We start from the raw sequence: 25434 nt of genomic DNA, 5'->3' as shown, positions 1-25434 counted from the left end.
ATCTAGTATCTAGAGAAATATCAAGAGATGCATCTCCATTATAGACGTGCCTTTCTTTGGTAGGCCAATTTTAAAGTTAAGAATAGACAACATTTACTAGGAATTCTCAAATGGGGATTTCATTTGAATATCGATGTTATCTAATCATGATCAGAAAATCATGTGGAAATTTGGTATTGTTATGACAGTTTGACAAATCAAAATAGTTAAGAAATTTTTTTTTTTTTGTTTTTTGTTTTGAGTTCTTTTATGTACTGTATGAATAGTTAATCTCTTGTTAGCCCGGATGTGTGCTAATGTCTATCTGGTCTAACCCATTGTTGTTAAAAAAATTGTGATAGTAGGGGACGAAAAAGCTGGCAATGAACATGGAAAATTGAATGAAAGCATTGGCATGCAAATTAAAATTGTAATGATATTTCTTTCCCTCCTAAAACAATTCTGTCCCCTCCAGTCCACATTCCAACCCAAAAGATTACTAAAGAACATTTGGGCACAATGATATGGTGCTCCAGTATATATATATACACTCGTGTAAAAGAATACCTACATCATAAAATTGTTCCATCTTTTTTTTTTTGGTGAAACTTTTCTATTGATTAATGCAAGTTCTTGCTTTTTGTTTGCATTTACTTGTTTTCCTTCTCTATCTCTTTCTTTTTGTTTTCGTTCTTGTTTTCTTTCTCACAAACCTGTAACGTCAGTGTTTCGCAGTTATTTATTTATTTTTTTTCCTTCTTCTGTCGGCAATGTATATATGGAGGTGGAACAACGGTGGAGGAGAAAGAGATAGAGAGAGAAACGAAGAGAGAGAGAGAGAGAGAGAGAGAGAGAGAGAGAGAGAGAGAGAGAGAGAGAGAGAGAGAGAGAGAGAGAGAGAGAGAGAGAGTCAAATATAACACTTTTTTTTTGGGTTTAGAGATAAATATAAAATATAATAAATGATGGATAATTAGTGAGATCCTAATCTAAATATTAACATTAATGAGGGTCTTTTTCTGACCATTGGATCTACTTAAATCTAATTATTTAAAAAATATAACTTTTTAGAGTTATATATGTTTCTCTCTCTCTCTCTCTCTCTCTCTCTCTCTCTCTCTCTCTATATATATATATATATATATATATATATATATATATATATATATATATATTCTAAACTGCTATATAAGAGGCTTCCCCTGTTTAAAATCTTCATTTTTTTTTCAAAAATGCTCTTACATCCCTATGTTTAAGTAGAGATAAAACTAAATGATAATTCAGTAAACATACAATTCTAACTCCCACTAAAATATTGCCTAAAAATTAGGGTTATTTTTTTTTATTGATTTTCAAATTGCTTTATCCATTTATAAATTAAATTTTCAAAATAAAAATTATATATAAAAAATAAAGACACAGGTTTTTTTTTTTTTTTTTGGGTTATAAAATAGAACCACTAAATCCAATGTTTTCACTTTTTTTTTCTTCTCATTTTTTCCCCTTTATCAAGACTTAAATGTTTCTCTCTTCTTCTTTTCCGTTTCCTTTCTTCTAAATTCTAAACCCACGTTTTTTTTTTTTTTGGTTTTTGTTTTTTTTTTTTTTTCAAATCTCTTCTTCTTTGTTTTTGAATTATTAAAAAAATATATTTTTAATGTACTCCCTTTTTTCTTTTTAATGATTTATTTATTTATGTTGGTGTTTGAATTGTTTTCTATTCACATTTGTTTGTATTGCTTTTTTATTTTTTTATTTTTTTTACCTTTTAATGAATGTCTTTTCTATGTTCAAAATAAAAATCACTGTGTGTGTGGTTTAATTGGATAGAAGAGAGAAACGTCTCAAGTTGAGATGAATGAAAAATTATGACACTAAACTAAAAAAATAGCTTTGTTGTGTGCGTATAATGAGGCTAGTATGTATATGTGTGTCGTAATCTCATCCCAATTTCCATTTGTGCAGTATGCTTTCCTCTGTCCCCCCCCCCCCCCCTCCCCCCACTTTCTAACTCTGTTTTTATAACAAGAGTGAAAATTAAATTAAACAAAAACTGGAAAACATTATCAACACTAATGGTGGTTCCAATTTAAAATCAGAATGCCAGCTTTAGCATATAAGTGGTACCATTTACCAACTACATCCACCAATTAAGAAATAATCCTTAAACCCAGATTAAAAAAAAAAAAATGCATGAATTTGATAAGCACCTATCATAAAGCTAATGATGACAGGAAATCACTAAAAAATGGTACTTTCAAACTATAGCAAAAAATCTTAGAAACAAAACCCATTGAAAATTGAAAAATTGAAAAAATGAAAATAACCCTTGAAAGGAAAGCACTAACATAGAAGTCAAACTTTTATTACATCAATAATTTTTTTCAAATAGGAAAAAAGACAATTAAAGGATAGGAACCTAATTAAGTGTCAACACTTTAGGTTTGCTTGAAGTCAGTACCAAGCGAAGTCACCCAAGTTGATTCAAGCATTAATTAAAAAGCAATTCATAGCTCTTACTAGCCGTTTGATACAAGTTTCTTCGAAATTTTGCAAAATTCTGTATAAACTGTTTCCACCCAGGGCTTGCTCGAGCAGGCCTTAATGAACCCCTTGAGTGACTTTCAGGCGAGCCCTCGAGAAGATGCCTATTAGCCTTCGTTTGACCACTCATGTCATCCGCATATTATTTTTAATCGAACTTGTTCCGCTTGATCCTTCACTCGACCCAGCTCGAGCAAGCTTGTCGTCTCTTGTATCAAGCAGGGCCTAAGGCCCACTAAAGCAACCCACTAAAAAAAAGATTTTTAATTAAAAAATTCTCTTTATTTCTTTTATTCTTTTTCAAGGAAAATTTAATTACACATTTTACAATCTACATTATATAATAATAATAATAATAATAATAATAATAATAATAATTTATCGTGTTTCTATTTTTTAGAAAACATTTTTTATGGAATTTTTTTAGATAACTTTTTTTTTTTTTGAGAATATTTCTTAGATAACTTTTGAAAACTTAATAACGACTGTTTAATTTTTTTGTATAATATTTTTGCTATAAACATTGTTACAATATTATAAATTTATTTTATTTATTAATAATTTAATAATTTTTTATGACATCAATATATAGTCCGACCGACGGTTGAATCCAGTCGGATTATAAAACCAAAAACCATTCCCATTTCGAGTGGTTTATCTAATCCAATCATTAAAACAATGTTATCATGATTTACTTAAATAATCTGTGCAGTACGTGATCGTCGGCAATGGGTTGGTACTACCTTATCACTATCTGATCTTCATCCATCTCTTACTATTACCCCATAAAACCGTATATAAGTCAAACGCCAACTGCTCCAATAACTCTAAAAGAGCTCAGTTGTGCATGTTCGGCTATCAATCTGTGAGACATGTCCAAAAACTTTTTGCGCAGCCACACTAGCAAGATCCACTACTCACCAAGCACAAAATGAAGTGCATCATGTTGTCAGCAACTCAGCATACAATATTGGACATATATGCATCTGTTGCTCACTGGAGCAGTGTGGTTAGATGCGTGCATCTGTGTTTTTTTTAGGCAATGCTTATCATGTTTAAGACCTTAGCACCATTATGAGTCTAATTATTATAATTTGATATTAATCAAAACAACAAAAATTTACGTAAATTTTACTGGGTAGTTATTTAATCAATAAATTTTTTTCATTTGTAGATGGCATTTCTTCGACTTTGAAAAAAATTCACGGGATATATGGCCTTTTCATTTGGTGCATGCAACTACGACTTCTACAACCCACCTTTTATTCTATAGGATATGATTTCATATGGAATGATACGTTTTCATGTAGAAGACACCAATTACAACAATAATTATATATATCATATCCGCTATTTTGATGCAGTTCCATCCAAAAATTTTGTACTAGTCACATTGATGGCCACAACTACTTGATTTGAAGTCATTATCCCCTCATTCATAGTAGCCATATTTTGGGCAGTTGGTATAACCTTTTCACCACCTGACTTTGATCCAGCTGGTTGATCCTGGCTCTTACCCCATAAAACTAGATATAGGCCGGCAACAATGACAATTGCATCAAAAACGTTAAAAATAGTTCAGATGCGCCTTAGTTAGCCCATAGTCATACACTATTATAATTCCAAATCTTTTTCCAACAAACCTCTTTAACCAAATGAAGCGTAACAACTACAATAATAAAATATTGTGTTATTCGATGAATGCCCCACATGAAACAAAATTTTTTGAATTGACATTCTAAGCACTTCCCTGTGTGCATTATAGTATTTCTAGGGACAATTTTTTTTTTTTTACATAGCATATTGTGATTGGAGCAACATTATTTTCATTTAAATTTACCATTAATACTACTTTTATTATGTTCTAATTGCAACATATCATGTTAATAGTTGTAAAAAATGATGTACTACTAGACTTATTAGTAGGCCAAGTAGGATAAAAAATCAATGCACGCCTTGTACCAAATGAAGGAGCCTATAATTGCGACTAGAACCGCACATAGTGGACTAAAAGTAGTCACAAAAACGGATCTTTTTTCCTTCATTATTAGTCCTTGAATGTGAATGGTGAATCCTGAAGTTACAATGCCTTGTTTAAAATTTTACTTGTGAGTAAAAATGCAATTCTTTGACCTATGTGTATATCCAAAAATAAAAATAAAATTAAAAAAAATAAAAGAGAGAGAGAGAGTAAAACTCATCTATAACTTAAAAAATTTGTAACTTTTACACTAAGTATAATTTGAACCTATATATATGTGTAATTATAAATTTTTTTAATTATACTATGCATATACATGGATTATATACTAGCTAGTAAATAATGGAAATACCCTTCGTGGGTGCTCCTTTAAATTCAAGCCATATATAACACTGGAAGTGCAAAAACAAAAGTATTACATGAGATACACAATAAGAGTAGTATGTTTGTGCGATTGATTAATTAAGAGTTTTATGTAAAAATATATATTTTACAGATTATCGAACTTATCATGATGATTAATGAGCCACCTGTAATTATAAATTAACCAATCTACGGCACACACATAACATTTGAGCCACTTGATGCAGTAACAGTATATAGTTGAAAGTTTTATTATATTAAAATATAAAACTATGATGGTGTGGATGCCGCCACATGATGCCCATTCAGATGGATTTTTAGGAAAAAAGAAAAAGATTGGTATTGAAATTTTGTATCGAATCATGTGTTTTGAAAAATGAAGAAGCTGCCACTTATTTTAAGTTTTTTTTTTTAAAGGAAAAATAAAATAAGAAATGAACCCCTTCTTATTTAAAATAATTCTGTGGATAAAAATTGGTTTACGTTTTACCAAGTATAGTTCAGGATCTGATTACATGATGATAAGGTGCAAGGCACCCACACACAGAGACGGTGCCAAAACTTGAAGTTAGGGGGCGGCTTTGCTTTAAATTGTGTGTGGCGGCTCTAGCCTCAAGTGCTACTTAATTGCTAAAGGAATTTTATTTATTTATTTGTGTTTTTGATGTGTGCACCCATGGTTTTAAAAACCGAACCGTAAATAAAACCGTTTTTTTTCAAAATTTCCGGTTATTGACCGGTTTTGAGACATATAACCGGACCGGACTGCACCGGTTTTTCCGGTTGAACCGGTCGGTCCGGCCCGGTTTTTAAAACAGTGTGTGCACCTACTCCTTGGTAAAGACAAAATTATTTTGTTTAAAATTTTTTTAAAGGGCTAGGTTGTTCGTTTTAGGTAAAATTGGTTAATTAAGCTTAATTGTTTTTAGTTTACTATTAGAAATTTTTGTTGTTGGATTAATTTTTTTGGGATTATATATTTTGTTTTAGATTTTAGATCTATACATTTTTTATGGTCTTTTGAAAGGAGAAAAATGCTAAAGTTACAAATTTTCTTACAAATTACTAATGTGGTAAGTGGTTATTAGTAAGTAAAAAAGTAATATAAGTGGTGGGCTCAAATGCAAACCAATAAAAATTTACTACCTCAACAATTTGTAAAAACGTTTGTGGCTATAATATTACTCTTAAAAGAATCAATGATATTGTTAAGTGGGGGTTAAGTATAATTTTATATGGAACAAAATTACTAAAATTGGTACATATGTATATAATAATATTTTTTTCAAAAAAAAAAAAAAAAATCAAGGGGGGGGGGGGGGGGTGCATTGCCCCCCAACATCCAAGTCTCCCTCCATCCTTGCACACTCGCTTGATATGTCTATCAGTATCTACTAAGTAAGAAAGGGTTATTTGATGTTTCATTAATTACTTAATCAACACTTTATTATTCGAATTTATTTCATCAACTCAAACAAGTGGTAGTTTTTATGGTATGGTGGCTTAAAACTAAATCACATGTCATACAAGAAATAATAAACCATATGAAGAATTAAGTAAATTAAACAATAACTGTAACTAATAAAACAATAACAATTACATTACAAGGAGCATGCCTAAGTTAACTCCTTTAAGATGTTATTTGGATGGGAAAGAGTTTAATTTTATTTTCTCCTTGGATCTTATTCTGCAAGGAGTATAGTCATTGCCAAGTTTCAAAAGAGATTAGAAAGGGATAAAGCTTTTTTTTTTTTTTTAAATTGAGAATTTGATAAATTAGAGGTGAAAAATGATATAATGATCAAATTAAAATTAAAATCGTAAATAAAAGTAAAATTAAAATAAAAGTTAACACAACAAATGAGAAAGGAATTGGAAAGTTTATGTGCATCTTTTAATTTGTTAATTCATCGTCAAGGGGATGCATGCGCAAAAAGATATGCATCATTAACTCTCCAATAGAAATAGAACAAGGAATAAAATTTTAGTTATATAGAAGACACCAAATATTACTGCGATAAGCATATCCACAATTTTCATGCATTTCCCTCTGTTGATTTCATAATTGTCACATTGATGGCTAGAAATTCTTGATTTGAAGTAGTAATCCTTCCATTCATAGTAGCCACATTTTGGGCAGTTGGTACTACATTGTCGCCGCCGGACTTCAATCCTAGTTGATCTTGGCTCTTGCCCCATAAAACTAGATATATGCCAGCAACAATGACTATTGCTCCAATAACACTAAAAATAGTTCAGAAGCCTAAGTTAGACCATAGTCATACAACGTTTACTATTTCATATATTTTTCCAGCAATTTTCTTTAACCAAAATTTTTTTGAGAGTTTCTTTAACCAAATGAAGCATATCAGCTACAATAATTAAATATTGTGTTATTCAATGAATGCCCCATATGAAAAAAAAAGATTCTGAATCAACATTCCAAACACTTTTTTTTTTTTCTCTATAATAATGCTAAGTATAACGTTTTTTGCAACTATTAACATGGCATATTGTGATTTGAGCAACATTCCAAACACTTATTTTTTTTCTCAATGCATAATAGTAATGCTAGGAACAACTTTAATTAACATGATATATTGTGATTGGTTCAACATTACTTTTATCTAGATTCACCATTGATACCACAATTACTATACACTAATCACAATAAGTCATGCAAATAGTTGTGAAAAATATTGTGCCTCTAAACTTATTAGAAGCCCTAATAGGATAGCTAGAAAAATCAATGCTCACCTTCCTAAGCACATTGTCTCGTACAGAATGAAGGGGCCTATAATTGCGACTAGAACTGTGCTTAGTGGACTAAAAGCAGTCACAAAAACAGGTCCTTTGTCCTTCATTACCAATCCTTGAATGTAAATAGGGAACGCTGAAGTTACTATGCCCTGCGTAAAATTTCACTTGTGAGTATAAATGCAAGTCTTAGACATAGCTAGCCTCAAATTATTTTTGAAAAAGGACATCAAAAGAAAATGTAACTGAATGTAGAGTTTCTCACAGCGTATACAACAGCAAAGAGCTTAATATCTAAGTGTATTGACCAGGCCATGAGGTTTCCCCATTCCATTGCAAGGGCCACCATGGTACTTTCTAATGTGCCCATCAAACATATCAAAACTGTTAGGGAAAGCTCTGTTGGGTAAGATTCCAGCGTAATTGCCTACAAATCAACAATCATATCTCATCACTAATTAAGTCTAACTAAAACATTTTTGGAATGCTAAGAGCTTATAGTTCAATTAGCACTTTCTAATATTACTAATAGAGAAGTATATAGTTCAAATCTCCATTCACCCATTGTCCTAATTATCAAATTATAAAATCAAAAGGAAAAAAAAAACATTAAAATCAAATTCGTATTATACTCTAATTATTTATATAAATAAATAAAAGATAGAGTTTTCATCTAAATTTATGTGCAAAACCATCCATGTGTTAAATGACTCATTAAATAAGTCATGTGATTTAAAGTGCAATGATTGTCTTTTGAAGCATCTGCGTAATGGATTGGAGAAATGTTCCTTTAAACTGGTTTGGAAGTAAACTCTAAAAAAAAAAAAAGCCATAATAATTTTGGTGACAACAATAATGATGTTGATTATTATGATGTTTTAGATGTTAACAAAGGTTATGTAACAAAATTTGCGTGAAAGATGGTTGCAAATTTTTGTGTTTGAGTTGTTGCTAGTTTATGGAGTTTTGAGTCACAGAAAGGGTTCATTTGTGGAGGAAATTTTTGTAGAAGAATTCTTGAGGTTTTGGAACAACTACAAGTGAAAAGACAAGCACGACATTTGCTGAGATTAAATAGAGTGTCTAGGTTAAGAAGGTTTTGTATGTTCTAATTAGGGACGGAGCCATGACTTGAAGTTAGGGGGCGGTTCTGCTACTGGCTGCATGCAGCGGCTTCGGCCTTTGACTTTGCTGCTTAACCGTTGAGGGTTTTTTTTGGTTGATTGCATTTGTTGCTGGGTAAGGCTAAAATTATTTTGTTTAAAAATTTTTGGTTAAAAATAGGTTGGGCTTAATTTTTGGATAAGGGTCGGGTTGTTTGTTTTGGGTAAAAATAGGTTGGTTGGGCTTATTTTTTTTTAGCTTTATTGTTAGTAATTTTTGTAGTTGAGCTAATTTTTTTGAGCTTGTATATTTTGTTTTAGATTTTAAATATTGTAAAGTTGTGATTTACAACTATTTTGTATTGACTTTAATTCTATGCCGAATTTGATTGTAATTTCATTTAATATTTTATACCTTGTATTTTATGTGGGATTTTATTGTAAAGGTTGTGTGTTAGAGAGAGAGAGAATGTGAAGACTCAAACTTTTGAAGGCAGAAGAATTCTCGCGGGTATCTTGCGACTAAGCATCCCACGAAATGATACATGTGCCCTGCATATGACTGAAATGCGAAGAGTCATGACAGATGATGACAGCTGGTTTTCGCGAGTATCTCGCGAGTAAGGCCTTCCAGCGAGACACCCGCGAAACAGCCAGTTTTGTTATTTTGTCCTATCTGCCAAGGTTGTGAAATCCGGACCGGACCGTACGGTCCGACCGTATTACCTGGAAACCGTTCATCAATATGGGTTTTTAACTCTCAAGAACCGGCCTATACAAGAAAAGCAGTGAACCGTCCAAACCGCGGTCAAACCTCGCGAGTTTGAGAACCGTTGACGAGTCTTGCAGTTCAGATCTGGATTTTATTTTTGGTACTTACCACCATTGTTGATGCTTCAAACCACCATGAGATGCTATTAGACCTTTAGATCGCATCGCATCGCCTCTCTTCTTCTTTTTTGTCTCAGTCACGCTTTCTCTCTAATTTTTCTGCATTTTTTGCCTTTTTGCCGTTTCAGTTTCTGTGTTTGGACTGAGGACTCTAGAGTTGCTTTGCGGACGATGGAGACGGTGAAGAAATGGTGAAGAAATGCTTGGCTGTCATCTACTCACTGACCAACCACTTTATTCTTGGGCTTTGTTTTGTATTTAGGCTATTATTTAATGAGTAGACTTCTAGGTTCTGCTTTTTAAGTCCTTTATCGTTTTTCTTTTCCACTTCTAAATTTCATTGGACAGTTGACCATTCTAATGGGCTTGAGCATCAAGGCATGGGCTTGGTTTAATTTGTGCCTAAGGCATGGGCTTAGACGTAGGCTTCATAAAAAAAAAATTTATTTTAATAAAATTATGTTTTTGGTACTTAAATATTTTCTTATTAGTCAAATTTTCTATTATTTCTAATTTAATATATTTATTAAATTAATTATGACATTATCACAGTTCAACCTCGGTTCGACCTTAAAAACCTTGAACCTATCTTTTTTTCTGTTCATTGAACGGTCCAAGTCTGAAAACCTTGTTATCTGCTCCACTACATTATCAACTATACTATATATACCATCATTACTTACATATTGAGTAGAGAGTTTTTTAGAAGAGAAAACCCTAACCTTAACCCTTGAGAGTGTGAGATTGTCATACCTACAATTCTTCACACAATCTATTGTGGTTTTCCTTTACTCTTACCTCTCCATTTTTAAGTCTTCGAGAGTTGATAGCCCAAACACATCACACCCATACTGAGTGTCCAGTGAGTTTTTGGTGCTACTGGGAAGTATTGGAAGAAGCCAAACTTTGCTGGATGCAATCGGGCTTATTGCGGGATCCGAAGAGCTAGACAAGACACGGTTCCAAGTAGTCTTGTTGGAGTAGGAGCTTGGAGGGCTTAGGTACATCGGGTAGATTAGGCTTGGAGAGTCTCTTGCTAACTCATGTATCCCAACTAATTGTCTAGTGGATCGATTACCGCTTGGAGGGCGGCGGAGAGGTTTTTCGCCGAGTTCTTCGGTTTCCTCTTTGATAACACATCGGCGTGTTATCTTGTATTTGCATCTCTTTTCCCTACTCTTTTACATTTCATTATATTGCTGTGTTGCTATGATTATGGCTTAGAGTAGTCTTTTGGTTGTTCGTTCGCATTTACTCTATTCTGCACTTAGTATAAGTTAGAGTAAAATCAACCGAGCTGTAATTTTTTTAATTTGAGGTCTAAACAAGCTCTTGTGTTTTATCACAAATCCGAGCTTTCAAATCTATAAATTTTTTATGGCCTTTAAAAGGAGAAAAATGCTAGAACTATAAACTTTTTTATAAATTGCTAATGTAGTGAATAGTTTTTGGTAAATAAAAAAAGTGATGTGAATGGTGGGCTCAGATGCAAACCAATAAGAGTAATTGTTACCTCAACAGTTTGTAAGAATGTTGTAAAAAAGTTTATGACTATAGCATTCACTTAAAATAACTAATGATATTATTAAAGGTAGTAAAGTGTAGTTTTATAAAACAAAATTGTTAAAATTAATAACTGTGTATATACTTATATTTTTTCTCCCCAATTCCATGACTCCCTCCGTCCTTGGTTCCAATTGATTGCGACGTTTTCTTTTAGTGGATTTTCTTTGAGGTTTGATTCCTCGGAGTGATTTTTCTTTTATAGTTACTTTATTAGTTTTCCACGTGGTTATCAATTTTTTGTTTTTTTTTGTTTACTACTTTCATTATTGTTGTTCTAGATTTGGTGTGTTAATAATATAACTATGATTGAATTCCTGTGTTGGAATATCTGTTTGGAAGTTGGAACATGCATGCATGAGTATTTGTGGTTTAAATAAATTTTCCAGTGACCACTAGCCTGATCTACTTGTTCGTGCGTGTACTCATTTTAAACTGAAATTGCAAATTAAATTAACCCGATTAGACTCTTACTTGAAGAATAACGAAACCAGACCAGCTGACAGAACCTGCTAGCATCATGAGAGCACCCTTGATGACATCGTGCTTATTTGCTGCACTAGTAGATTCTTGATGGTCATTTCCATTTGTCCATGGCAGATTCAACATAGGTCCTTTAACCAGTGTCATAAGCATGGCCCCCCCAACCGTGACTATGGTCCCCAATACCTTTGCCTGGCCACGCCAACTCCTAATTTTTACTTTCTCAAGACTACAAAAGCATTCACAAATATATTTAATACATCATGTATGCATGAACAAACGTGAATGGGACTAAAGAGAATTACCCTAAAATCCAAGCCATTGAAAATGCAAACGCAGGAATAACATTGTCTATGGCTCTTGAAAAAGCTGCTGTAGTATACCTCATCCCAGTGTAGAGCAAGTTCTGGCATATTACAATCCTGAGTAAGAGAAAATGAAAGCTTAAGTGTGATCCAACTTACCAAAAATAAAAATTAAAAAAGTTCTGTTTGAAGCTTAGGACCAAAAGCTTAATTATGGCGTGATGATCCAGATTCTTACCCCAATAAGGCGAGCAACACAATCTTGGCAAAGACAGAGTAGGTCAACTTTGGCCGTCTATTCCTGTTAAGAGTATTAAATTAAAGTGATTAGCTTTTTCATCTCACTAAACATGTAACACTGAATAAAAGAGTTGAAACACATGTAAACAATAATGAGAAGGTAGGAGATGGAGACCTATCCAAGACAATAGCCAAAGGAGCAATGACAACAGTGGCAATGGCATACCGGTAGACTATGAACACATGTGGACTCATCCCCTTGTTTAGAGCAAACTTACTGATAATGGACAGCCCTGCATAGCCAACTTGCACTGAAATTACTGCCAGAAATGGTTTCACCTTGTTATAAAATTGATTCTTGGACTCCATAGACATGTTAAGCAAAATTTCTCTCAAATGAAGCATGGAGTTCACTATATTTATATACACAGTATTGTTTTTTTAACGGAACCACATTTGTATTATATCTCAAATGGACCATTGAGGCTCTTTATACACACACACACACACACATATATATATATATATATATATATATATATATATTTGTGTGTGTAAATAAAACTCTGATCAACTTAGTACATGCTTGATGTGGAACTCATGACACATTCACACAATATATGCACACTCTACTACAAATTGGGTTGTCTAAATGTGTATTAAATCTCACATCGGATATTTAATATATGCACACTCTACTACTACAATTATGACCAAACTAGTCATTTTTTAGTATAATATAGATGTAACTAGTATTTTTTCTCGAATCATTACAAATGGTATCGAAGCCAACCTAATAACCACATGTAACTTTAGAGATAGTAACCCACAAAGTGGGCCCTGTCTACAGCGTCTAGGATTTAAGTGGAGTTAAAAATCAATTACAACACGTCTACCTTTATAACTTGTTTGGGAGAAGAGAATAAGGGGAATGGAAGGTAAAGCAAAGAACTTTTAAAGAATATTCTTTTCATGGAGAGAAAATATAAAATAAAACTTTTTTTTTTCATTTCTTTCTATCATAAGTCCATTTTTTAATCTCTCCAAAAGAGGAGAAAGAAAATGAAATGAATTAAAAATGTTTTATGAATTCTTACTAAAGTTCTAATAATACTCTTTTAATTTTTCCCTCTTAAATAACGGCTATTTATTATTTCCCAGAGAAATGGCATATAATAATAATAATAATAATAATAATAATAATAATAATAATAATGTTATTTTAAAATGATTTTTTTTTCTATTCAGATCCCAAACATGAATATATTTACATGCAATTCATTTCCTTTTTCTTCAAAAAAATCACTTCCTTTCAAACATTTGAACAAAATAGAGAGAAATATTTAAGTCTTTTATGTTTTTTTACATTTTTTTTTCTACTTTAACCATATCATTTCATTCTCTATAAACTTCCAAGGTTAAGACTATTGAGACTCCACTGTAAACCAGCTGTCTTTTCCCTATAGAATGTTAAGCACTATCATAGCTGACTAAGGAGATGGGGACTCAGTGCACTAAGAGAAGGTGTCCACAATGCGGGGTTTTGGTTGGGTTTAATTAATTTAAGGATGGGAATTTTTATTTGACTTTTTAATTTTTAAACTTTGCCAATAAGAGTTTCAATTCATCAATGGCCACAAATAAGGTTGGAGAGAGTATTAATTTTTAAAATTTTTAATTTTTAGAAGCTCCATTCCTGACCTCATCTGTAAAGTTTGCCGATTATATATATTAGCGCCTCTAATTAAAGCAACAGAGGGAAGAAAGGCCATGCTGATGCCATCTCTCTCCAACCTTTCTTTTTGTTAATGGTGATTGATTTGGTTTAATTGTCTTTGTCGAATGGCAATGCGATCCATCTCATACTTAAAGCAGTCTTTTCATGGTGTGTTCACATTTGTTGCGTTGTTTTATTCTTATTTATTTGAAATAGGTATGTAGATAGTAAAGGAGAAAAAGATATTTAAGGTTCAAATATTTTACTTCCAACAACAACAACAGAGAGGAGGAGAGGGACGTGGAGTTTAAATTACAACATGTGATATTACATCACTGGGCTATCATTTGAACCCCATTTGTTTTGTTGTTTCAAAAGGCACAATTATAATGAACCAATTTTAAGTAGAAACTACTATGATATTCTCTCTCTCTCTCTCTCTCTCTCTCTCTCTCTCTCTCTCTATATATATATATATATATATATATATATATATATATAGTCAAAGTTTAGCAACAAACTTTGTTGAAGCCTAACGCTACGATTCCACTCAATATTTTTTTTTAGTGAGTGTGAATTTTGACAAATCTATTGTTGAATTACATTTTCTTATTTTATTCTCCATACTTGCAATATTTTTAGAAGATCGAAAATCAATAGTGTTAGGTTCTAAAACCTTAGGGACTAATGTATTAGAACTTTAATGCATAATGTGTTGGCAAACCATGATCAAAGCATTTAGTCTAGGTTTAAACTTGCTCAAAGTTTGGTTTAAATTAAGTTTGGAATCGAGTAATTACAGAAAATTACTATTCAATTTCTGCAAGGCTCGATCGATCGAAAGTCGCAGATCAACAAAAATCAGCAAACGTAAAAAGGCCATAACTTGACCGTTTGAAGCCCAAATCACCAGCCGTTTTTTTCCAATATTTAAAGGACATTATAAGCTAACCCTAAAGAGGTTTTTCAGAGTTTTTAGAGATATTAGAGTGCATCTTGTGCCTCTTTTGTAGATCTAGGATTTTGTACCCAAAAGCTCTCTAGAGTCTTTTTGTTTATGTTGTGTGTATGAATCTCTTGTGAGATCTAAAGGTGTTTGCTTTCATACACACTTAGGGTTATCAAGATCAAGATTTATGTCGAGAGCTTGGTGATTGTTTCAGTTGCTGCATAAAGAGCTTAAAGAAATACAAGTGGTATACTTGTGGATGCTGTGGATCTGAGAAAGAAGTAGTCCATGGACTCGGAGCTGTTACGTGGTTGTGGTAGTAAGTTTTCTACTTGAGGTAGCAATAGGATGTTAGTGGTCTAAGTTGCTATTGTAAAACTTCAATTCTTTCCTAGTGAATCTGTTTTACCTTGAGGATAGCTAGGTTAAATCCTCCCCAGTTTTTTACCGTTTTGGTTTTCTTGAGTTATCATATCGTTCTATTCTTTATTTTTCACATTATTTCAATGATATGATTTGATTGTGTTAACCTAGTTTTGAATAATTTACCTAAGTAATCACTTGGCTAAATAACTAAGTTAATTCGTTTGTGTTTAAGGGGTCTAAAAATTGAACAAATAGTTATATCATCAATCATAAGTTTGAATTTTAAGTTTTTGTAATTTAAAATTATGCATAAAAAACAAATTTAAGAATAAAATAAGAAATAACACCTAATTTGCACAACATTTGACATGTATGTTAAAAAAATAAGCATAATGCAATTCAATAGTTAAATTTTCAAAATATATAGTCATGTTTAATTTTTTAGTGAGATCTATAACCTTAGACTACAACTAAGTTTGTAAAAAAAATTGTCATCTATAGACAAACTTTGGCTATCACTCCCACTAAAAAAATTAATACGGCTACATATTTCAAAATTGTAACCACAGGATTGCATATTCTTTATATTTTTAACATGCATGTGAAATTCGTGCTAATAAGATATTATTTACTATTTGATCCATAAGTTATATAAATAATTTTAGACTATAAATTTGAAATTAAATATTTGTTTGATAACATAGTTATTAATATTTAATTTTTAAAAAAAAATTGTAAGCATAGAGGATATAAAAAATATATAGTGCAATAGTGGATTTATCAAAATTTATACTCAATAATAAGATATTGAGTGAAGTTGTAACCATTGGTTACAAATTAAGTTTGTAGTCAATGTTTGTCAATGAACATATACTTAATTTCCTTGCTCAAAGAATAAGTGGCAACCAAGTAATGGAGACTCGTGCAGCTCGTTTAAAACCAAGCCACATCTAACACTAGAAGTGTTTAAACTTTGAACAAAAATATTACACTAGATACTACATATTGATTGGAATTCGTCTTCCATATTTTTTAATATATATATATAGACACAAACACACACACAATATCTGCTATCGTCAAGTAGTTCCATGAGTAGATTTTATACTTGTAACATCAATGGCCACAAATTCTGTAAGATCTAGAGGTGTTTACCTTTATACATACTTAAGGTTATCAAGATCAAGATTGATGTCGAGAACTTGGTGATATCTTCAGTTGCTATTTCAAGAGCTTAAAGAAAAACACAAGTAGGAGAACTTGTGGCTGCAGTGGATCTAAGAAAGAAGTAGTCTGTGGACTCGGAGCTGTCACGTGGTCGTGGTAGTAAGTTTTTTACTCGAGGTAGTAATAGGATGTTAGTGGTCTAAGTTTTATTGTAAAACTTCAATTATTTCATAGTGGATTTGTTTTACCTTGAGAATAGTTAAGTTAAATCTTCCCCAGGTTTTTTACTGGTTTGGTTTTCCTGAGTTATCATATCATGTGTTCTTTATATTTCCGCACTGCTTTACATGATATGATTTGTTTGTGTTAATTTAGATTTGAATAATAAACCTAAGTATTTACTTGGTTAATTAATTAGGTTAAACAACTTGCATTTTAAGGGGTCTAAAAACATACATATATTAATTAAAAAAACAAAAAATTTCGTAAATTTCATTGGGTAGTTATCTAATCAATAATTTTTTTTCATTTGTAAATGTCATTTCGACTTTGAAAAAAATTCACAGATATGATTTTGTCATTTGGTGCAATTACAACTTTTAGAACCCAAATTTTATTCTATAGAATATGATTTCACATGAAATGGTACTTTTCAATGTAGAAGACACCAATTACAACAATAAGCATAAATACCATATCCATTATTTTCATGCAATTCAATTTGTAGATTTTATAGTTGTCACATTGACGGCCACAACTTCTTAATTTGAAGCCATTATCCCCTCATTCATAGTAGCCATATTTTGGGTAGTTGGTATAACCTTTTCACCGCCTGACTTTGATCCTGATTGATCCTCGCTTGCCCAACAAAACCATATATATGCCAGCAATAATGACAATTGCTCCAATAACGCTAAAAATAGTTCAGTTGTTTAAGTTAGCCCATGGTCATACAATGTTCATGATTCCAAATTTTATTCCAACAATTTTTTTTAACCAAATGAAAAATATCAACACCAATACTTAATTTGTGGTATTAGATGAGTGTCCCAAATGAAACAAAAGATTCTAAATAGACATTCCAAACACCTTGTTTTTTCTTTGTGCATGATAGTATTGCTAGGGACAAAATGTTTTACAACCATTCACATGACATATTGTGATTAAAGCAACATTACTTTCATCTAGATTTATCATTGATTCCACTTTTATTATATACTAATCACAAGATGTCATGTTAATAGTTGTGAAAGATATAGTATTGCTAGACTTAATAGTAGGCCTAGTCGGATTGAAAAATCAATGTGCACCTTCCTAAGCACATAGCCTCACACAAAATAAAGGAGCCGATAATTGTGACTAGAACTGCGCTTAGTGGACTAAAAGCAGTCACAAAAACAAGTATTTTTTCCTTATTATTAGTCCTTGAAGGCAAATGGTGAGCCCTGAATTTACCATGCCCTGCGTAATTTCACTTGTGAGTATAAATGCAAGTCTTAGACATAGCTAGCCTCACAATATTTTTGTAAGAAGCACTGTGAATAGAAAATGACATAAAATGTAGAGTTTCTCACAGCATATACAACGACTAAGAGCTTAATATCTAAGTGTATTGACCAGGCCGTGAGGTTCCCCCATTCCATTGCAAGTGCCATTATGGTACTTTCCAGTGTGCCCATCAAACATATTAAAACTGTTAGGGAAAACTCTGTGGGGTATGATCTCCGTGTAATTGCCTACAAAGCAACAATTATACATCATCACTAATTAAGTCTAACTAAAACATTTTTGGAATGCTTAAAACCTTGTAGTTCAATTGTCACTTTCTAGTCTTTATAATAAAGGCATTTAGAGTTCAAATCCTCATTGCTCATTGTTGTAACTATCAAAATATAAAATCAAAAGGAAAAAAATTAACAAACATTAAAATGGGATTCATGTATCATGCTCTAATTTTTTTTATTATAAAAACATATTTATAGATTTTTCTTCCAAATTTATGTGCTGATTTATAGAACCATTCATATATGTTAAATTGCATGACTCAATAAATTATTTAATCAAATCACATAACTCATTAAATAGGTCATATGACTAAAAGTACGATGATTATCTTTTGAATCATCCACGTAATGAGTTAGAGAATATTCCTCCAAACTGGTTTTTGGAAGTAAATCTTAGGAAAAAAAAAAGTCATAATAATTTTGGTGACTGTTAGGACATATGTGATTAGATGTTAGGAGCATATGTCAACATTTTATGTATTGGCTAATCTTTTGACAAAACGCACTTTACTTGTAATTGGGTAAATCTAGGATATGTTTAATGCTTTAAGAAATAAGATTTCAAGTTCAAGTGTTAAAGCCATGCAAGTCTGTCTAAGAAAAAAATGGAGAAATGTTGTTCATTAAAGCTAAACAGCTAGTATCTATCGAGGTTTAAAAGGGCTGTTCAGCCTGAGGCTCGACAACAGCTCGACAGCTAGGGTATCTATCGAGATTTATGAAAAACAGATTTTTAGTTCTAATTTTCATCTAATCCGTGATTATGTGTTTGGGCTTTCTTTTCTCACAACCCTAAACATATATAAGGATTATTTTAAGGGTAGTCTAAGTTGGCGCAAGTATTGAGCAAAGTCTTGTTCATGCAAATTGTGATCGGAAACAATATTTGCCCTAGTTCATCTTGAACTAGCTGTTGTGTTTGTACACCATAGGGTTTTGTGACCAAGCAACTTCATGATCTTCATTGTGTAATGAACTAAAAAACTTTGCAGCCAACATCCTTCTCAAGTTGGTGATAAGTTGCATACTAGGATTCACGCATCTTTTGGTTAGTCACGTACTAGGAGCCGTGCAATACAATGAGAGATTGTTACTATAGAACAAGTCCTATTGGGTATTGGGATAAGAGTTCAACTGTAGGTTGGTATAAAGTACTGAGATTCCTTTACTTGTAACCGCTTGTTTTGATAGTAGTGGATTCTTGGGAGTGGTGACCTTAAAATCTCCCGGTGAGGTTTTTGCCGTGTAGGCTTTCCCCATTCGTAAACAAATCAACGAGTCATTTAATTTCTACTGCATATTTAATTATTTGGTGATTTGTTTGTGCTGTCACGCTCATTGTATGTAATTGAACTTAATTAATTCACTTGTCTAATTTATTGATTAATTCATCACAAGGGGTCAATACATTTTTAGTCTATCAGTGACAACAATAATGATGTTGATTACTATTATAACATTTTAGATGTTGACAAATTTTATGTGACAAAACTTCCGTCAAAGATGATTGCAAATTTTTTTGTTTAAGTCATTGATGTTGGTTTCTAGAGTCTCGAGTTGCAAAAAAGGTTCATTCGGGGAGGAAATTTGTGTAGAAGAATTCCAATGGTTTTGGAACCAATACAATGGAAAGTGGAGTGTGATATTTGCTGAGATTGCATAGAGTGTCTAGGTTATAAAGGTTTTAGTTGGGTTAAGATAACTTGACTCCGGTTAATTAATTCAATTACTTAAGTAGATTAATTAGGTCAAATTACATGCAAATCGTGGAGGCACAAAAAAATCAACAAATAAACTAAATGCAGCGAAAATTAAATTGACGCGGTGATTTGTTGAAAAATGGGAAAAACCTTTCGGAAGTCAAAAATCCCACTAGGTGAATTTAAGGTCACCACTACGTTAGCCTATCCCAAAATACCTACCTACAGTTGAACATTTGCTCCAATATCCAATTGGACTTGATCTTGTAGCAAACTTCTTTCCTTTGTTTTACACAAATCTCCAATCTGTGACTAACTTCTTTGCATGGATAGATTCTAGTACGTGACTAACTATACAACAACCCTTTGATTGTTGTAGTTGATTTGCAACAGTTTCAAATAGAAACACCAATAAGATCTTCAATGTTTGTGCTAGATAATTTGCTTGATTATAGAACCCAAAGATGACAAGAAACATAACAAAAACTCTTTCTTCTGTAGGAGGAGGCTGGGGTTTCAAAAAGAAAAACTTATGAAGCTTTCTAGGATTAGGGTTTTCTTTCTCCACCTCCTTATTTAAATAGGAGCTTAATGGGCCTTTTAAATAAATTCTCTTATTCCAATTAGGTTTACACAAACCTTGGGCTTTTCTAGTCCTATAAGGATTATGCAAACCTATAAACAAATAGCCTTTAAGAATCAAAACGTTGCAGACTATATTAGAAATCTCGTAAGCTCGATAGATCGAGATATATCGAGACTGGTATTGAGCTTTAATAAATTTCAATAGATCGACAGGTATTGAGGAAGTATCGGAACCTGCTAATTTTCAGTTTTTCTTGAACAGTTCTTGAGTAATCTTCATGTCTTCGATGTAATCACTTGTAAGATCATCTTAAACCTACTTCGATTTACCCAAATACAAGTAAAGTGTGTTTTGTCATAGGATATACCAATTATATAAAAATATGAACCTAACAGTTTGTATGTTCTAATTGATTATAACTATTTCTTTTAGCAGATTTTCTTTAGGGTTTGATCACCTGGTGTGATTTTTCTTTTGAATAGTTTACTTATTTGTTTTCCATTTCATAATTATCAACTGCATGACTGTTTGGATACGTTATTATTGCTTTAGATTTGGTACGTTATAACTATAATTGAATTCCTGTTTTGGAATATCTATTTGGAACATGCATATTTTATTCTATTAATCCACTGCATGACTACTGTTTGAGGTTTAAATTAAATTTTCCGATGACAACTAACCTGATCCACTTGTTCGTGCGTGTGCTCATTTTAAACTTAAATTGCAAATTAAATTATCGCCGATTAGACTCTTACTTGAAGAATAATCAAACCAGACCAGCCGACCGAACCTGCTAGAATCCTGAGAGCACCTATGATGACATCTTGCTTATTTGCCGCATTAGTAGATTCTTGATGACCATTTTCATTTTTCCATGGCAGATTCAACATAGGTCCTTTCAGTTTTAACCAGTGTCATAACCATGGCTCCCCCAACCGTGACTATGGTCCCCAATACCTTTGCCTGGCCACGCCGTCTCCTAATATTTACTTTCTCAAGACTACAAAAGCATTCACAAATATTTGAAGCACTCCGTATTTTTAATACATGTATATGCATGCACAAATGTGAATGGGACTAAAGAGAATTACCCTAAAATCCAAGCCATTGAAAATGCAAAAGCGGGAAGAACATTGCACATGGCTCTTGAGAAAGTTGCTGTAGTATACTTCATCTCGGGGTAGAACAAGTTCTGGTTTATAACAGACCTGAGTAGGAGAAAATGAAAACTTAAGTCAGTTAAGTGTGATCCAACCGAGCCAAAAAATAAAGAGTAAAATGTTTTGGTTGAACTTTGAAGCTTAAGACAAAAAGCTTAATTATGGCGTGATGGTCTAGATTCTTACCCCAATAAGGCGAGCAACACAACCTTAGCAAAGGCAGAGAAGGTCAACTTTGGCAAAAAAGCTTAATTATGGCGTGATGGTCCAGATTCTTACCCTAATAAGGCGAGCAGCACAACCACAACAAAGACAGAGAAGGTCAACTTTGGCGGTCTCTTTTTTGCTGTTAAGTATCTGTTTGACATGATTGATTTTTGTCAACTTATTTTACTATTCAGCTTATTTTTGCTATTATTCATAGATCTCACTGTATTTTTTTGTACTATTCATGGGTCTCACTATACTATTTTAGCTAACTTTTACCTTTATCTACAGTACTTTCAGCAAAAAGTTTTCAGTTTCAGCAAAATAAGCGGATCCCAAACAGATCCTAAGTGTTCGCTTAGCAAAAATTATTTTTTCCAACTTATTTTACTATTCAGCTTATTTTTGCTACTATTCATGAGTCTCACTATACTTTTTGGTACTATTCATGAGTCTCACTATACTATTTCAGTTAACTTTTACCTTTATTTACAGTACTTTCAGCAAAAAGTTTTCAATTTCAGTAAAATAAGCAAATTCCAAACGAACCCTAAGAGTATTAAATTAGAGTGATTAGCTTTTTCATCTCACTTAAAATGTAACACTGAAGAAAAGAGTTGAAACACATGTAAACTGTTAGGACATATATGAATCATGTTAGGAACATATGTCAATATAGAATTGACTAATCCTTTGACAAAACACACAAGTAAATTGGGTTGATCTAGGATGTGTTTAATACTTCAAGGAATAAGGTTTCAAGTCCAAGTGTTAAAGCCATGCAAATTTGTCCAAGAAACAAGTGATGAAGTACTAGATTTTAAAACTCTACAGCTAGCTCGACAGATTGCATCTATCGAAACTTAAAAGGCAGCTTTAGCCCGATGCTCGATAGATAGGGTATCTATCGAGAATTATGAAAATTAGTTTTTCAAATCTGATTTTACTCCAATCCGTATGTACATGTTTATACTTTCTTTTCTCACAACCCTAAACATATATAAGGATTATTTTAAGAGCCGTCAGAGGTTGCACAGTTGCACGAGTGTAGAGCAAAGTGTTATTCATGCAAATTGTGATCGGAGACAGAATTTACCCTAGTTCTTCTTTCTGCTAAAGAAGCTACTGCATTTGTACGCCGTTAGGTTTTGTGACCAAGCAGCTTCGTGATCTTCATCGTGTGACACTAAAGAACTTTGCAGCCAACATCCTTCTTAAGTTGGTAATTAAGTCGCGTACTGGGATCTGCGCATCTATTAATGGGTATTGGGGTAAGGGTTCAACTGTAGGTTGGTATATGGTACTAGGATTTATTTACTTGTAACCGCTTGTTGTGATAATAGTGAGTTCTCGGGACTAAAAATCACCCAATGGGGTTTTTACCTTGAAGGTTTTCCCCTTTCGTAAACAAATCACCATGTCAACTTTATTTTCCACTGCATTTTATTTTAGTTGGTGATTTATTTGTGCTGCCACGCATATTGTATGTTAATCTGATTAATTAATCAACTTGGCTAATTAATTTGTTAATTCATCACAAGGGGTCAATACATTCTTGGCTTATCATAAACAATAATAAGAAGGGAGGAGATGGAGACCTATCGAAGACAATAGCAAAAGGAGCAATGACAACAGTGGCGATGGCATTCTGGTAGACTATGAACACATGTTGACTCATCCCCTTGTTTAGAGCAAACTTACCTATTATGGACCGCCATGCAAAGCCAAATTGCAATAAAATTACTGCCAAAAACGGTTTCACCTTGTTATACAATTGATTCTTGGACTCCATGGGCAAGTGAAGCTAAATTTCTCTTATTTCTCTCTAATGTAAGCTTCAAGCAAAAGGAAGCACATGGAGTCTATTTTATACATACACAACATTAGCCACATTTGCGTTATATTCCAAAATGACTAATTTAGTTATAAACTCAAAATTGAGCTTTCTTGTAGTTGTTAATGTAGCTATTATCAATCTAGTATAAAACTGATATGTGACTCATCATACACCTACTTAACAAACAGTTTATCAATATCCAATTAATCTAGGACATCAAAATTATTGTGATACCACAAATTGGATTGTTTAAGTGTGTGTTGAGTCTCACATCAAGTGTTATTAGTGGATCTTGAATTTATAAGAGATTTCGAAGAGCCCCAATTGCAACTAAACTAGCACTTTAGGGGTATAACGCTTATGTGATTAGTGCTTTTTATGAGCCATTACAAACTATACCAAACCCAATTTGGTAACCCCATATAGACTATGAGAACTTAAGTGGGAGAGATCATGATTGATTTGGGTTTTGAGAAATTAACAATTATAAGAAATCTTTATTGGGACTAGACTTGGATTAACAACTACAAAACGTCTTCATTGCGATTGGATATATTAACAATTACAAAAAAAAAAAAAAATTGTGACTAGACTTTTTACAATTAAAAATCAATCAAAACACTTCTACCTTTTTAACCTGTTTGGGAGAAGAGAACGGGGGAATGGAATGTAAAGAAAATAATTTTAAATAATATTCTTTACACTTGTCTATTGGGAGAAGAAAAAAAAAATCCATTTCTTTCTATCATAAGTCCATTTTTTTCTCTCTCTCCAAAATTAGGAGGAATTAAATGAAATGAAAAATGTTTTATGAAATTGTACTGAAGATTTTATGATAAAATTTTTCACTTAAACGCATAGCTATTTTAAAAAAAAAAAAGAAATGGCATAATATTAATAATGATGATGATGATGGGTTAAAATTATTTTTTTCTATTCAAATTCCAAACATGATTATATTTACATTCACGTCATTTACTTTAAAACATTTGAACAAGAGAGAGATAAATATTTAAGTCTTTATGTTTATTTACATTTTTTTTTCTACTTTACCTATCATTTCATTTTTTATAAGCTTCCAAGGTTAATGGTATGTTTGGTAACTGTTTTTTCTCTTTATTTTCTGTTTTTAAAAACAATTTTTTATTTTTAAGACTAAAAAACTTGTTTGGCAAACCAAAATAGACAGAAAACAAAAACTGTTTTCAAAACTCAATTTGTGAAGGACACTGAAAACATGTAAAATGCTGTTTTCAGTTTCTAGTTTTTAAAAGTTAATAAATACATGTATTTGATTTAATAAATCTGTCTCATTTAATGAGTTAGCATTAGAATTCAAATCCTAATAACAACATATTTTAGTATTTTCTATTTTTTTCTTCAAAAAATTATTTTTTCTTTATATTTTTAAAAATAAATTTTTAAAAATAAAAAATAAAAACTGTTATCAAACATATTATAAGATTCTCGCTATAAACCATCTATCTTTTGCGTATAGAATATTGAGCACTATCATAGCTAAGGAGCGGGGGACTCAGTACACTTAGTGTCCACTAAGAAAACGTGTCCACAATATGAGGGGCTGATTGGTTTGCCTAAACGTAACTGGAGGATGAATCAGACTGCATTTAATGAAGGACGGAACTTTTTTATTTATCTTCTTAATTTGGTGGGAAATTCTGCTTTTACATTGTACTTGTAAAGACGTACTTGTAAAGACACAAAAAGTGATAATAAACAGTACACATT

General features: G+C 32.2%; 1 protein-coding gene and 1 pseudogene across 1 annotated transcript; both read right to left on the bottom strand.

The window, feature by feature from the left end:
- Window positions 1-6903: 6903 nt before the first annotated feature.
- On the bottom strand, window positions 6904-12584 carry LOC142637985 (WAT1-related protein At2g39510-like). The gene is made up of 7 exons (XM_075811971.1): window positions 12385-12584; window positions 12208-12270; window positions 11970-12086; window positions 11656-11893; window positions 7890-8051; window positions 7625-7776; window positions 6904-7111 (listed from the first exon to the last, which is right to left on the bottom strand). The coding sequence occupies exons 1-7, from the start codon at window positions 12582-12584 to the stop codon at window positions 6904-6906; spliced, it is 1140 nt and encodes a 379-aa protein (XP_075668086.1).
- Window positions 12585-16320: 3736 nt separating this feature from the next.
- On the bottom strand, window positions 16321-23640 carry LOC142638070 (WAT1-related protein At2g39510-like; annotated as a pseudogene).
- Window positions 23641-25434: the final 1794 nt, after the last annotated feature.

Source organism: Castanea sativa, chromosome 6, assembly GCF_040712315.1.
Source record: "Castanea sativa cultivar Marrone di Chiusa Pesio chromosome 6, ASM4071231v1".
In the NCBI taxonomy this organism is placed as follows: Eukaryota; Viridiplantae; Streptophyta; class Magnoliopsida; order Fagales; family Fagaceae; genus Castanea; species Castanea sativa.
This window is presented reverse-complemented; position numbering and strand designations above follow the sequence as displayed.